At 30.5% G+C, this 17,122-nt stretch overlaps 1 protein-coding gene across 2 annotated transcripts; it reads left to right on the top strand.

Moving 5' to 3' along the window:
* The first annotated feature begins 40 nt into the window (after nucleotides 1–40).
* On the top strand, nucleotides 41–14,858 carry LOC105838284 (multidrug resistance-associated protein 4). Of its 2 annotated transcripts, none has more exons than XM_036287060.1 (17): nucleotides 41–982; nucleotides 3,248–3,358; nucleotides 3,782–3,947; nucleotides 5,277–5,507; nucleotides 7,426–7,557; nucleotides 7,977–8,168; nucleotides 8,311–8,619; nucleotides 8,732–9,262; nucleotides 9,615–9,920; nucleotides 10,245–10,415; nucleotides 10,693–11,185; nucleotides 11,402–11,632; nucleotides 12,235–12,474; nucleotides 12,683–12,945; nucleotides 13,016–13,455; nucleotides 13,941–14,070; nucleotides 14,646–14,858. In XM_036287060.1, the coding sequence occupies exons 1-17, from the start codon at nucleotides 909–911 to the stop codon at nucleotides 14,856–14,858; spliced, it is 4,233 nt and encodes a 1,410-aa protein (XP_036142953.1). In that variant the 5' UTR covers nucleotides 41–908. The 2 variants fall into 2 exon arrangements, with proteins under 2 accessions (XP_036142953.1, XP_036142954.1); XM_036287061.1 differs by having other exon boundaries at nucleotides 5,313–5,507.
* The last annotated feature ends 2,264 nt before the right edge of the window (nucleotides 14,859–17,122 follow it).

Raw genomic sequence — 17,122 nt, forward strand, 5'->3', positions numbered from 1 at the left:
TTTAATTTATTAAACAAGGAATATGTGTTTAATTGAATAAATCATTTTTAAACTGTAAAGTGCATTGCAAAGGAAACAAATTCTCTTTTATATAAATATTTAAATTTTGTTAAATAAATAAATTTTTAAAATGTTAGTGGTACAATGGAATAATCTCATAATATAGAATAAATTTATATTGTATATTGTAACGCACGCGGCCACGGACATGAAAAGATTCTCTTTAGTGCAAAGCAACTTTATTACAAGCATTTCCGATACACGTCTTCTCAGACCCGAGGTCACTTCACAATTGTTTATTTATATAATTTTATTCCGTTGCAAGGTTCCAGACATCTGACCGCCGCCGCCAAGCAGTATCGTCGATCCGATAGCTGACTCGCGGACGAAGAGTATACCGGGCAGCGTGCGCAAAAATATTATAAAAATTTGTAAAATTATACTTGAAAGTATATTACGTAGAAAGAATTACATGTTAAAATAATTAAATTTAAAAAGTGATAAATAAAATTATATTACAAGAATTAGATTAAAAGAGAAAGAAGGAAAAAGATATGTGGAAAAAACGCGTAAAACACAATACGTTAAAAAAAAACAAAAGAAACAAGAAATACAAAACGTATCTGCATTTATTCATACGGGATATTCGTCGCTAACGTTTCTCGTACATTATCAGTAATGTATCTAAAGCCGATATGAAAAGTAGTGGCACAGTTACCGATAGATCCAGTAAAGGATTGACTATTGGAAAACGTGCTTCGGCAGGCGGCAGACAAAAAAGGAGAACGAACGAGAAAAAGAAACAAAAGGAGCAAAGACAAGGAGAGAATACGAATGATGATCGTTTTCGTTTTGTTCCGCTTAGCTTAAAGTGACACTAGATTTTTTGAAATAGTGCAATATTTACCATGAATAAAAATACTAACGACATGAAGGAAAATCCCAGGGAAACCGCGAACATCTTTAGTATTCTGTTCTTCTGGTTCGTTAAGACTTTCTCAATTGTAATTGAAAAAGCAAAGGAAAAAAGTATATCTTTCCATTTTGGGAAAAAAAGTTTTCTTATAGTAAAAACATTTTTTTTTTTGGCAACTAAACTTTTTTTAAAAATATATTTTGAAAATAGAATCTTCTTAAAATGCAGTATAATTTGCTTGTATTGCATTAACTGTAATATCATGTCTTTTACGATTAATTATATTTTACGTTTTATACGTTAAGAAAACTATTTCGTAACTTTTATCTTGCTATTCAAAAGATCGACGTTCAATTTGCGTCGAGTTATACTACCTAAAATCTAATCACACACAAATATTCAAATATACACATATAGACACGTGCGCGGAGACAGATACTCACTCATTCATAAATATTAATGCATATGTATCCATTATATGTAAAAGAAGGTAAGTATTATGTTATCTGAAAGAGATATGGTAAACACTCCTATTTTATGACTTCAGAGCTTCATATTTCTTTACCCTTTGATTTTACTTGGTTGTGACTATGGAAATTTTTGTTCATTATACGAACTACAACATATTTTATAACGAGCAATTTGATTGGAGTAGTTTTTCCATAAGAATCGTGCAGGGTTCTTTCAAAGTCATATGACACCTGTACTTTGTCTTTTTATTTATTATATTACATTTACTTACATTATAAAGAAATTGAAATAAAATTGTATTCTATATCGTACGATATATTAAGAATTTTTTCTTTGATAAATAAAAACTGCAGAAGCCGTGCAATAAAAGAATAATATTAAGACATAAAACTGAAAAAAAGATATGGAAAATAGTAAAAAAAATATCTTATGGCAGTTTCCTTGCAACACGGATGTACGGCCCTAAGCACAAAAAACCGACTTTACTTCCTTGTTACCTAAACACTATAATTTATTATTTCTTTGAGAACGCAAATTAAAAATAGAACAAAAGTTTTAAATACGTATTTGTCATAAAGATCGTATGTTATTTAAAAATTTATTTATTTATGCGTATAGTATAAGGCCTGGTTTACAATAGGTGGAGTAAGCATGGAGTAAAAAGTAAGACTAACAAGGGAACCTCGCAAACTCAAAAATTCTGATTTTAATGAAACTTGGCATTAGAGCGGGGTAAACACATGAGTTTAGAAATTTTTAGTTGGTGCCTAAAAACGGTTTGAAGGGGTAAAACCACCCTTCAAAGTTGAGACATTTTTGCGGTTTTTTGATATATCTCGTAAACTAAACAAAATATTAAAAAATGTTTTCTACGAAAGTTTTACAGTATAAATATCTTTATTTAACTATGCTATTTGATAAAAAAAAATTTTTTTATAATTTTTTTTTTCTAAAAAATGAATAACGTAGTTAAATGGAGGTATTTATGCTGTAAAACTTTTGTATGAAACATTTTTTAATATTTTGTTTAGTTTACGAGATATATCAAAAAACCGCAAAAATCATCTCAACTTTGAAGGGTGATTTTACCCCTTCAAACCGTTTTTGGGCACCAACTAAGAATTTCTAAATTTATGTATTCACCCCCTTTAAATTTATGCCAAATTTCATTAAAATCTGAATTTTCGAGTTCGCGAGGTTTTTTTGGAATCATAAAAGGGTTAATCCAGTGTAAGAAGCTGGCGTAAAGGCGTAAGCGAAATAAATTATTTTTATTTTGTCTTACTTTTATTCCTGCTTTTCTTAACGCTTGGTCAATCACAGCGCAGAAGGAAATTACCTTACTCTTACTTCTTATTCCAGCTTAGTCCAGCTATGTAGATCAGGCCTAATAAATCTGCTTTAAATTTGATCGTCAAATTTTGTATTTTAAATCAAAAGTTAAATCATTCAAAAGGTCATTCAAAGGTTGCAATTTCAAGATTCATAAATTTATAAATTAAAAAATTCCAGACTTTGAAATGTATTATGTGGCATAATATTATTTATTATATTAATTATATAATAACATTGAAACTTAATATAAAGAAAACTAAATTTAAGTATAAAAACAAAGTAATTCCGAATAAATAAAAAATACACATTTTTCGCTCCGATTCACCGTAGAATAATGTTATTGCTTGTTGACGATAGAAAAAGAAAGGATCGCTGCTTCAAAGTTATCTATACGTTGTAGTATAACAATAAGAAGCGTAGTATATAAAAACAAGTACAACACACACACATATGAGAAGAGCGAGAGTATAGTATATTTATTATAATAGTATAAATAATTATATTAATTATTTACAATACGTACAGGTGGATGCGAGAATTATTTATAACAGGAGCCAAACGTGATTTGCAAGAATCTGATATTTATCAACCAATGAAAACAGATGAAGCTAAGAAATTGACTGATCATCTCGAAAAGTAAGTATCGTTTGCAGTAAAACTAAACACATGTTAATATTCTTTATAATAATACTTTATAACCATACTTATAGCTCTTATCATTGCTATACAGAGAAATTGTAATAATTTTTATACAAATATACCCCGATATACTCTGTATACGGTAAAGCCTCCCCTTCATTTACAACGGTCAAACATTGGGTGGCCGAGTACAAACGTGGTCGTACGAGCATTTTAAACGAGGATTTTGAAAAAATTTGTTGTACAAGTAGATTAGAGTGCTTAGCATCCATTAAACATCAATCTTACACATGTAACTGCACGTTACAACTGCGTAAATGTTATTCAATTGGCAAATTTATCAATGTCTTCTCTACTCTTCTAGAAGAAATATTATTTCTCGGGAACATGTGTCTCACGTACTAACGAATTTCTTTTCAGATACTGGAATCGCGAGTTAGATAAATTGAAGAACCTGGAATACACCGTGGGCAAAGATGGGCAGAAAGTGCCGTTGAAAAGGAACGCCCGTCCGAGATTATATAAGGCGATCTTCAATGCCTTTTGGTTGCCATATTTCATAATTGGAATCTATCAATTTATTCAAGTATATCGATACCTTAGAAAATCTATATTTTAGAAAAGAAAGAGCGCATAATACTTTCAAGTTTAAAAACCGATCAATATCAGAATGTTAATTATTAGCAGGGTTGGGAAGTAACGCGTTACTTATAACGTCGTTACCGTTCCCGTTACTTTTTTTCTGTAACGATTTGGTAACGCTGTTATTTTTCTTTTTTAGTAATAAAAAAGTAACGACGTTATAAGTAACGCGTTTTCTTTTATAACGAGTAACGAAATGCCGTTACTTTTATCGTTACTTTTAAATATATGGTTGGTACATAAACTGGAAATACTTGCCGTCTGGTAGAAAGTAAAAAGACTAGAGAACAGAAGAGAAAAATAATTTTTTGCATCTAAAAAAAGAACTTATCTTAGAAAAAGATTTCTTTTTGCATCTAAAGAAGAATTCATAATTGGTGACATAAAAAAATTACTGAATAAATTATTTTGAATTCTTTATGCTATCTGGATATATAATAAGTATATAAAATAAACGTTTAAAGTGTACAAAGTATATATAATTCTTTTTTAGATGCAAAATGAATTCTTCTTAAAAAAATAATTTTATTCACGAGGGTTGACAATATTAAGTAAATTGTGTCCATAAAATGTTTCTAATTTATGTTAGTAAATAAATAATTTTTATCTAAAATATTTTTTCTTTTAAAGCTGTTCCTTCAAAAATTACAAGCGTTTAATTAGTTAGAGTAAAAGTAATACGATTAAATAAAGATAAATTGAAACAAAAATAATAACGGAACCATTATAATTTTATTAATTAAATGCTCAAAGTATTAGTCATGTACTTGTTAACATTTGTTTCAAAGAAAAATTGTTTCTAATTTATAAAATCCTCAAAAATTTACTTCAAGTTCTACAAAGCTTATAATTTAAAACGTTTTGGATAAAAATTACTTATTTTTATACATAAATTACAAAAATAACCCGTTATATAATACTCATTATTTTTAAATAATTGTGAAATTTTAAACTTTTAATGAAGTTTTTGGGTACTTATTTAATAAATAATAACACGACACGAATAACTGTCGCGGCCTTGTTTCTATATTATCGAAATTTTAAACGTTATTTCGATTGTAGTTTTTTAAGGAAGACAAAAAAGGATCAGCAAATAACAGAAAAAATTGTTTCAGTCTTTCGTTATAATAATCAAATTAATAATAAAAAAAATTTAATCGGGAAAATTCCCCCCGTTCCTATGTCTTTTTCTTTCACTTTTCCTTTTTGCAGATCCTTCAGATTCCATCAAATTGACAAACCCATCATTAAATTTCAAAATTTTTACTTTCAGTGCAGCGTACTATACCTAGCGGTTCCGATCTTCCAGGGTTGGATCATCGACTACTTTGCTAGAGATCCGACTGGAAGAAACAAGATAGAACTGAACGACGTATTGATCTACATTGCCTACTTGATACTTTGTAGTATTATCATGGTTGTGGTATTACATCAATGGATGATGCTATCGCTGCAGATTGGCATGAGAATACGTGTCGCTTGTAGCTCCCTTCTCTACAGAAAGGTAATGTTACGGAATACAAGTTCTTTCTGGCAAGAGAGAAAAAAGCTATCTTCTAGCTAAAAAAGTGCATTATATTTGCTTTATCTAAGTAGTGCTTGTACAATATTTTTATAAAATCGTTGCATTACGTTGGAATGCGAAAGATTTATTGACAGGAATATATACGCATATACATATACATGTAGATGTATATATATATATATATACATATATAATAGTTTTTTAATTATCTAGGGATTCTAGGGAGAAAAAACTAATTTTACAACACACACACACACACACACACACACACAAACACACACATACACATTTTGTTGCCGAAATTAAAACAGTTTCCTTTAAAAGTAAATGGCTTAAAGAAGTCATTGATTATATCGAGTCTGTTATCTTGCACGTTTATTGTTTATTTATTATACTTTTACATAATGGAGTCACCAATGTGTATTATTCTGTAATTCTACTGATGCATTATTGAGTAACAGTGCACTACACACTATTTATGGTAAATAGCGTCACCATTTGCTTACAGTATGAATTCTGCCGAAAAAATGTTTTTATTAGTATTGTCATTTAGTATAGAATACGGTACTATGGCTTTAACAATAGGTTAAAATTTTAAAAGATTCTAAAAGTTTTAAATTTCAATAGAAAGGTAAGAAAACAGTTTCTCTTCCAGCAGAAAAAAATCGTTTAAAAAAACCTGTTTTTTTTTAATTGAGAAAAATATATGGTATATTTAGTTCCTTCCTTAATTAGTCTGATAACATAAATAATGAATAACTTAAAAACAATTAAACATATTATTTTGAGACAGAAATCAGATATCGACATTTACATCTCTATTTATATCTCACAAGTAGAGCTATTCTATTTTCAATTTTTTCTTTCATATTTTTGAGTCTTTTGAATAGTGTAAAATATTCCAATATAGATGAGTTTTTTATATTTATTTTTCGTCCATTAATTGATAAAAAATGTTTATAATATACACATAAATGTTTATAATATACACATAAATGTGTATATTATAAACATTTTTGTTATATTATGTGTATATTATACACATAATATAACTAATTTTAACACAATCTATATTTAAAATAATAATAGTTTAATTTTATCATATAAAAAAACAAAAAAATCATGAAAAATAAATGTATAATAATTAAAATGTATGGATTAAATAGCTGAAAAAGCAAAAATTAAAAAAACAAAATTGTTTATACAAAGAAATATTCTATTATATTTAGAACGGTTTTATTCTATTTACACTTTTAATCCTCGACATAAATTAACACTTTTAAATTCATTTGACACATATAATGTACAAATAGTAGTTTTTATCCTTTTATTACGTAATAATGTTTATTTAGAAAAAAAAGATAATAGAAATTGACATACGGAAAAAAACACTTTTGTTAGGTAACTACAAATGTAAATTGTTTAATATATTAACCTTCAATAAGATAAAATATTAATGCTGAAAAATTTTTTTTATTCAATTATTTTTGTGCATTATTTAAATTAATATTTAATATTATAACAAGTCGGTTAAAGAGCTAACAATGTCCAATCATCAATTAATTTCACTTTACTTCTTTCGACAACACTATTACTTTATCACATTAGATCTTTGTTTTAAATTTACACACGGTTTTTCGGTGACCGAAAACTAATGTCGTGACATTTTGATCAAAAATCTATTTAATGATATAATGACTATCACTTTTCGACTATTTCTATTTAGCTCTATAGCATTTACTAAACTTATTACTAGATAGAGATAAAGTGTCTAATAACTGCTCAACAAATGCACAACATTTTTATTAAAAATTTTCGATCATAAAATAACAATATCTTTCTTTTTTAATTATTAAGATCGTATAACTTTTAAAATTTTTTTAAAAAATTGTTGTAGTTACTACGACTGAACAGAGCATCCGTGAATCAAATCGGTACTGGACAGGTCATGAATCTTCTTAGCAATGACGTTACTCGCTTTGATCAGTTGACATTGTTCTTCAATGCCATATGGATCACACCTATTCAGGTAAATTTAATTCTCGAAACACATTTGCAAATCCCCAAAATATTTTAAGATAATTATAATCTTTCTTTTAAAAAATTAAAAATTTTATTAAAAATTAAAAAAAGTAATTTTTTTAATGTAATTAAGAATAAGTGTTTAATTAAAATAACAATTTTTTTTCACAGATTATTAATTTATTTAATAATTAATTGATAATTAATTTTAATCTATAAGATTATATATAATATCTTAAATATGTCTATTAAGAGTTGTTTAATTTATGAAAAATACACATTAATATTTATTTTCATGCATCTACGTATTTTACAATTTCACAAATTATAGTCTGTAAAGTATAGACTGTAAAATCACGTCTTTTTTTTTTATTTTGTTATTTTTGAAGAGCTATTTGCTAAAGTTAGCCGGATTTTTTTTTGCAGATCGCAATCGCGGGTTATATAATGTGGCAAAAAATCGGTCTTTCGACACTTGTTGGCATCGGATCGCTACTAATCACCGGTCTGATAGTACAAGGATTCATCAGCATATACAATCGTAAACTCAGAGCCTTGATCGCGCCACTGACCGATCGAAGAGTGCAACTAATGAGTGAACTCGTAGTCGGCATACAGGTATTCTGTAGGGATATTTTGATTATTTTTTTTCACACAGTTTAGAAATACTGAACTAAAGATACTAATATTACTATAAAATTTTGAAAAAAAAAAACAATTTTATAAAGCAAACCAGAAACGACTGCAAGTCTCGTTTTAGGTGGTAAAAATGTACGCCTGGGAGAAACCGTTCAGCAAGATCGTCTCTGTGATCAGAAAACTGGAGATCAATAAAATTAGATTTTCGTTATATGTTCGTGCCGTATGTTCGGCCATTATGGTTATCACCCAGCGATTGAGCCTCTACTTTACTTTAATCACGTTCGTCCTAACAGGGAATAACCTGACTGCTGACGTGACTTATGAAACGGCGACAATTTTTAACATACTTGAAATCACCGCAGCGTTGTTCTTTCCTCAGGCGCTGATAATGATGGGTGAAACAATGGTGTCTATGAATCGATTGGAGGTAACGTCACATTATTTTCAAATTTGTGATAAATCCTCAAAATCATTGTTTCCGATATCTTACTGATTTCTGCATCCCACACACATATTTGCGACAAAGAGAATTTTTACAGGATCTTCTGCTCATGGAGGAGGTAAATATGGGACATATGGAGAAGAATTCGCAGTTACAGTCTCAGAAATCAAACAATGCTATTAATCGAGAGAAACAAACGGACAAGTACATCTCGAAAAATGGGAGCATCAGACTTTCCGAGGTTCACGGGCTGTCTGATCTTCCGGTCTGCGTCAAGTTTCATCATGTTTCGACCAATTGGATCGGCGGCAAATTGCCACCGACTTTGTGCAATATCAATTTGATCATCAAGCCAGGCCAGTTGTGCGCTGTGGTCGGCGCAGTGGGTTCTGGCAAATCATCTATATTACATTTATTGCTAAAGGAACTGAATCCCGGCGCAGGTTCCGTGACGCTTATTCAGGATTCCTCGAAAAATCTCATTCAGGACAATTTGTTTAACGGTTACTTTACGGACAATCCCAATCTGCGCATCTCCTATGCTAGCCAGGAACCATGGCTCTTCGGCGGTACTGTAAGAGACAATATATTGTTTGGTGAACCCTATGACAAAGCCAGATATACTCAGGTAATGTCTATTTATTACAACTAATGACAATAAATACATAGAAAATGTATAGATTTTGGACAAATACTATAAATGTTGCCAAATGTTGATTTATATAATTCCAGCTACATAAAAAATCGTGAAGCATCAATTAACAGTGACATTTTATATTAATATTTTAATATTTTCTTAAAAAGTGCAATTATTATTGTAACAATTGCATTAATAATTAAAAATTTATAATATTAATATAATATTTATTGAAATATATCTTATATTTTCTAATTTTAAATTTTTTAGCATTTTTTTAAGTTTTCTTCATATCATTTTTCTTCATACTTTTTTTTCATTTGTTGATTGGCAAACGTTTTAGGTGGCAAATGTGTGCGCCTTGAAGAAGGATTTTCGACAGTTTCCACAAGGGGACATGACGATAGTCGGCGACAGAGGTGTATCCCTTTCCGGAGGTCAAAGAGCACGTATCAATCTTGCGAGGGCAGTTTACAGGCAAGCAGATCTTTATCTGCTCGATGATCCTTTAAGTGCGGTAGACACTCACGTCGCTAGGCATCTTTATTCGGAATGCATTACAAATTATCTTCATGGCAAAACGAGGATACTCGTCACTCATCAGTTGCAATTTCTCAAACGTGCGGATCACATTGTGGTATTGGATCAAGTGAGCCATATTGAATATTCTTTAATTGATTTCGGTTTTTACATTTTATTGTTGTATATTAAATTTCGAAATTCTCTTCTGTCATTCGATTTAAATGTCTAATTTTTTCAAAATGACTTTGTAATTGTTAAAATAAATCTTTAAAATAAATTTTAAACAAAAAAAGGAACTTGACTTATAATATTTTAAGGCTTTTAAAAGTATTTCAAAATATTGTTTACTTGTTGCGTTACATGTAAACAATAATTAATTATAAACGATTCTAATTATTATTAGGGATTATATGGTCGTCATATATTAAGAATCCTGATTTTATTTCTTAAGGGTTTCCTGAAAATGCAAGGAAGTTATGATGAATTAGTACAGTCAAATAATGATTTCATTGAGATGATGAACAATTTAAATCACGATGCACAGATAAAAGAAGACGAAATTAAGAGAAAAATGTCAATAAGAAAGATCTCGCTAAAGAGACGTGCCTCAGCTTTATCAACCGTAAGTTCTACTATTGTAAAATCTTTGTTGTTTATTATTTTTAATTTCAGAAAAAATTCAGGAAATGGTAAAATTATCAGTAATTTTTATATTTTTATTTAAAATTAATTGTCATGAAACAAAATGTACAATTATAATACAAAACAATTAAAAATGAAAATGTTCAAGAAGAATATTTGTGTTGTCTAATAAAATAAAAAATGTTTTTGAAAATTGTAAAAATAATAATTTACAGACAATCAAGTAAATATATTGTTATTTTATTATTTTTGTGCAGCATTCGGACATTGACGATTCGGATTACGCAGAGAAAATTCCAGAAGGCGAGATGATGGCACGCGGGCGAATATCCGGCAGAGTGTACAAAGAATATTTTCATCACGGCGGGAATTACTTCGTCTTGTTAATGTTGTTGCTATCTTTCGTTATCAGCCAGATTGCTGCTACTGGAAATGATTACTGGTCCTCGTACTGGACTAACTTGGAGAATATCAGGCGTATCGACAACGTTAGTGACACCAAACAGTACGCAAACATGTATAGCAATAACTTTCTGGGATCGATCTTCACTTTGAATCCGGACGGTCTACTCAGCACCGTGGATGCCATATACGTATACACCTTTTGCATCATCGCTTGCGCAGTCACTACGCTCTTCAGCAGCTTCCTTTACATGAAGATCTGCATGAATTCAAGCTGTAATCTCCACAATACCATGTTCTCTAATTTGCTGAATGCGCCCATGTCTTTTTTCAATACCAATCCCTCCGGTGAGCAACAATCGCAAAATAAAAGAATTATCGCGTTCTGAAATCCGCCAAAATTTGTAAATTTTTAATCTGAAAACAAAATGTCTTTGATACTTAGCCGAGTTAGATAGTGTTAGAAATCTACATAATCGAGCCTTAATTTCGATTACGGTTTTGGTATTTCAATTATTAAATTTTTTTAAATTTTAGTTATGTTTAGTAATTTTCGTGTTCCAGGGAGAATTTTAAACAGATTTTCGAAAGATATGGGTACCATGGACGAAATGCTGCCCAGAGTAATGTTAGAGGCACTCCAAATGATTTGCCTCGTATGCAGTGTAATGATCATGGAGGTAATACTTAATCCATGGATGTTGTTAATAGTAATGGTATTGATTGTTTTATTTTTCTTTGCAACGAAGTTCTATCTGAGCACCTCTCAGAACGTCAAACGTCTCGAAGGCGTAAGTAAGTATTGAAATGAGTTTTTTTCCTGAAAAGTATAAGACATTATTAACTACTTGTATTTAATTACTTACATTGAGTATTAAAGGGTTAATTAATTAATTTCAGTACAAATATTACTAACAAACTTGTTGATAGGAATATTAGTATTTAAAATTAGTCAAGAAAGGACGCTTATACTGGAATCTTTTAAAGCGACATTCCTTTATTTCTTGGAACCTCAACATTGCGTTGTATCAATACCGATAAAAAAAATTTAACTTATTAAAAAATAAATGCTCACAGTTTATATGCTTATGGCTTTTTTTTATATAAAATTTGAATTCTTCAAAAGTGAAAACTAAATTTGCATGATTTTCTTTTGCACGTTTTATAGTTCAAACAGCAAATATATTATTAATAATGTTAGATCATTTTACATGTAACTTCTTAAAAATGTTTTGTTTATATTCTTTTCTTGCGTAAGGCAGTGTAAAATATCTTAGATTTATATGTCTTTTATATCGTTGTACTATTGACATCAAATCTATCATTTTCTATCTTTTGCGAAATCGAAGATCTGGTAAATGCCAAGAGTTTTTAAATTTGTTTGTTTATGTTTGTAGCAAAAAGCCCGATATTTTCGCACGTGAATGCCACGCTAAACGGCCTGCCGACGATTAGAAGTAGTGGTGCCGTAATTGAAAAGATGATGCGACAACAGTTCGATGTGTTGCAAGATCGCCATAGTGGCACGTGGTATCTTTTCTTAGCATGTTCTTCCGCCTTCGGTCTCTTTACAGATCTTATCATGGGCCTGTTCATCGGCGTTCTTTGCTACTCTCTAGTATTACTGAATGAGGCTGGTAAATTACAATTAAGATTACAATTAATTAAATGATTTTTGAGTCAAATATAGTTGCCTAAAAATTTTAAGATACAAGAAATCTAAAAGTTATTAGAATTAAAGAATTGTTTATTATTTAAAAATAAACATTTAAAAATACATTTGGATCTCAAATCTCGAAAAATCTTCGAACAAATGCAAATTCTCCGTTGATTTTTATGGTGTAGGTAACATGGAAGATAGTGAAACAGGCCTGGCGATATCGCAGTCATTGATTATGATCGGTCGTCTGCAATGTGGCATAAAACAATTTACCGAGACGATGTCACTGATGATTTCCGTGGAAAGAATTCTTCAGTACACAAATCTTCCCCAGGAAAAGTCCGTTACCTCTGACAATCCGCCGCCGTCCGCTTGGCCTCCTACAGGACAATTATGCTTGAAGAATGTCAATATGAAGTATAATGAGGATGATCCACCGGTTTTAAAGGTAGGTAGGTAAATTGACCTTTGTTATTGCAAATATTTTTTGTATTTTATTACCCCGTCGCATTTCGCAGAATTTGAATGTGACCATCGAACCTGGCTGGAAAGTTGGGGTGGTGGGACGAACTGGCGCCGGCAAGTCTTCCTTGATCTCAGCGCTTTTCCGATTATTTAACGAAGGTCTAGAGGGTGAGATTAAGATCGACGGTAGAGACACGAGTACAGTGGGTCTGAGCGAGCTGCGCTCCAAGATTTCCATCATACCGCAGGAACCGGTACTCTTTTCTGAGAGTTTGCGCTACAATCTAGACCCTTTCAATCAGTACGACGACATGAAACTGTGGGAAGTACTGCGACAAGTCGAATTAAATGACATCGCACTGGATAACAATATCTTCTCCGGCGGCCATAACTTCAGCGTCGGCCAGAGGCAGCTCATATGCCTGGCCAGGGCCATTTTAAGGAACAATCGCTTGCTCGTTCTCGATGAGGCCACGGCTAACATTGATTCGCAGTGAGTCTCAATTAATGATTTTTTAGCAAAGAAATTGTTTAATTGTATTTAAATGTTGGTTAGTATAAACAGGTTTTGATTTGGTTATGGATGAATGCAATATCTATCATGTAATTAATTTAAGTTTTTTAGAGAAAAAGATGGTATTATTATTGCCCATCTACATTTGATGCAATAACTTTATTAATAATATTTTAAATTAAAAGCGATCATTTAATAACTATGTCTATTAAACAAATGATTCCAAAAGTATTATTAGAATGTCATTGTTTCTCTAACAGAGATAATACCTACGCAACTCATAACACCATTTTTTCTTCTATTATCAAATTGTTAATTTTCAAATTAATTCAATATTTTCACAATGTAGAGCAGATCAAATTGTTAATAAAGGTTCATGTTTTGAATCCGCAAAAATTGTAAATGTATAATTTCTGAATTTAACATATTTATTCGTGAATATACTAAATTTATATCTTTTGTAGCACTGATGCCTTAATTCAGAAAACAATAAGAAAAAATTTTAAAGAATGTACCGTCATCACCATAGCACATCGTTTAAATACTATAATAGACAGTAATCGGATTATTGTGATGGAGAATGGTTCCATTGTGGTAGGTTTCCTTAACAAAACATAAATGTATTGGGAAAAATATTGATTGCAAATAAAGCATAACTATATAAATCAATATAGTTATATAGTAAAACTATATAAAATGATATTATTTGTAATTATTTTCAAAAAAAGTTTGTTTATAATAATTCTGTTAATAGTATAATAAATTTTAACCTATCGAAAAAAGAGTATATTTACAAAAATGTAAACAAAAGAGTATAATCATAAAATAGACATGTTTCGATCAATGTTTAAGTGCTAACAGTTAACATTCTTTTAACATTCTAAAGAATTAAAATAGAGTATTACAAAAATAAAGTTATATAAAATATAAGGTATATAAGAAATTTATTTAAATCAATTTTAATTTTTAATTTAACATGGTTTCTTCAAAATAATGATCTCGCAATACATAACATGATACTTCTTTGAAGAAATCAATATTGTACCTACATATACATATTATATATAAAGAATTGAAAAGAAACCGTCAGATTTTTAAGAATAATTGTATAGTTCTCCCCAAAAAAGATTTTTATGTGGATTTAAATGATAAAAATGTTTTATCAACAGGAATTTGGTTGTCCGTATGAGTTACTGCATGACAAACCGAATGGTTACTTCTCACAAATGGTGGAGAAGACAGGCAAACAGATGGCTCTAAGTCTTTTAGAGCAGGCAAAGAAGGCTTGTCAAAAGAATAACGATCGACGCGAATTAAATTCTTCGACACAAAATACCGAGGGTGAGAGTGACGACACAATCGCAGACCAGTCCATTTTATAAATTTTTCTTTATACAAAAAAATGGGTGTATAAAAAAATAGGTATACGGGATAAAATGTGCTTGTACGCTAAAACGTTAATTTTTATTCTACTTTCAGTTTTTGTTTATTATAAATGTCACATTTATTGTAAAGATAATGTAATAAGATAAAATTGTTATTTTTTTGACATTATTTTTGCCAATAAACAAAATACAAATATTTCTTGTAAAAATTGATTTCTTGATGTGCTTTTATGTATACACTACGACAAAAAAAATTAAAGTAATTAATTATTTACTTATTTAATTAAGTACAATAAAACGTAGTACTTTATAAAGGAGTACAACTGACGTATGATTGTTGGATTAATAGTGAAGAAATTATTATCACAATAAAAGAAAATAGTATTTATTGCCGAGGAAAAAATGTTTCACATTAAAACATGTAGAGAACCAGATCTTTTGTAGATATTCGAGAATGTTCGAGTCGTTAGACGAAAGCCTGTTGGCTCGACCTATACACAAATTTTGTATATTATTGACTCTTGTATATTGAAGGATAACGACTGCGAGAAGCGAGTCAGTCGTTCTCGCGCCTTGAGCGTGGCCACATCAACAATTAGAAATCCGTTGTTCTTAAATTAATAAAAAAGACCTATCTTTGGTATGTCGTGCTGATTTCGCGCATTTAAAATTATGTGCACAATTTTAAACGCTAATTATCAAAGCACAGGGCTATCGAGAATTGTGGCCAGAATTGTCATAACTACCCAGCACGACCTTTAAGACTGATTTCACCAATTTCAGTTTCCTTAACCGGTTACCTTAATCGGTTTTTCCATTGGAATTGACCAATCGCATTTGTTAATTTTGCTTGACGAAAAACGATTAATCAATTCCAGTGGAATCATCTCTCAAACTTGATCGAGGTCGAGTCATGTAGAGTCATTTGTGTACATCATTAATGAGATTTCGTATATATTTCTTTTATAGATTTAGAAATTCTTTTCCAGAATTAAAGTACATATATTAATATTAATATGTGAATTAAACTAGTGCTCTGTTTCTATCCTCGGACCTCCTCGGACCGATTCTTCACTCACACGAAATTTTCTCTGAGGCTTTTCTCTTACACCAAAGCTTCTAGCTCATTTCTACAAGCATTTTATTATTTTTTCATGTAATAAAATTAGTACTAATTATTTGTACGTACAGTCTTTAAAACTTATGTGTTACAGATGAAAGATACGAGGCGACTGTACAAAAATATAATTTTCTAACTTTTTTTGTTTTTTACATAATATTATAGGTAGGCACTATTTGTTATTGTCTATATTTTAATTCTGGAGAAGGATTTTTAATTTTATGAAATCAGTAAAAAAATAGGCCTAATTAAAAATAATAACGTTCAATCGGTAAAACAGACGACTCCAGCATCCTCTTAAGGTAACCGGAGTTAATGAAAGCGGCCCTTAGCCCGGATCTACAATAGTGTAATAACCTTTATGGTATATCCAAACTTGCATAAGCGCATAAGCATATACATAAAGAAATTGATTGGTCTACAAGCACTTACATAAGGAAATAGATCAATCGAATTCCTTATGCATATGCTTTTGCGCTTATGCAAGTTGTGTGGATATACCATTATGCCATAAGGAATTAACCAATCATATTCGATTATTTTTCTTATATTCGTTTATATAATTGGTTAATTTCTTATGGCATATAGCTTACTACACCTATTGTAGATCCGGGCTAATGAATTGATAAAGCTTATCGCACGCAGCGACCATGGACGGAATTCATAGTCCGTTCTTAAATTCAAGAATTGTCTTAAGTCTAGCTTGGAGCAGACCTGAGACTTACTTAACCAATGAAATAACAGCATTGACGTCTCAAGATCGTGCTTAAGGCCGGTATTCATAGTCGGGTTTTATATTTAAGATCATCTTAAGTACTGTCTTAAGATGCCATCAACCAATCACAGAGCCGTATTAGCATCTTAAGACATTGCTTGAGACGATCTTGAAATAAGATTTGACTATGGCCGGTATTCATAGTCGGGTCTTATATTTAAGATCATCTTAAGTACTGTTTTAAGATGCCATCAACCAATCACAGAGCCGTATTAGCATCTTAAGACATTGCTTGAGACGATCTTGAAATAAGATTTGACTATGAATACCGGCCTATGAATACCGGCCCATGATTTTGTAGTCTATGAAAAGGCGCTTTTACCCTTCCTTTTCTTCCTCCTTGACATCCCTCGAGATGGCGTTAGG

The sequence above is a fragment of the Monomorium pharaonis genome, chromosome 5 (assembly GCF_013373865.1).
Source record: "Monomorium pharaonis isolate MP-MQ-018 chromosome 5, ASM1337386v2, whole genome shotgun sequence".
Taxonomy (NCBI): domain Eukaryota; kingdom Metazoa; phylum Arthropoda; class Insecta; order Hymenoptera; family Formicidae; genus Monomorium; species Monomorium pharaonis.

Excerpts from the sequence above, each read along its gene's own strand:
- LOC105838284 (XM_036287060.1), top strand. The coding sequence starts at position 909 with ATGAATAAAAATACTAACGACATGAAGGAAAATCCCAGGGAAACCGCG. Across the intron at positions 7,558-7,976 it reads TATGGATCACACCTATTCAG|ATCGCAATCGCGGGTTATAT; the intron begins GTAAATTTAATT and ends TTTTTTTTGCAG. Across the intron at positions 11,186-11,401 it reads TTTCAATACCAATCCCTCCG|GGAGAATTTTAAACAGATTT; the intron begins GTGAGCAACAAT and ends TTCGTGTTCCAG.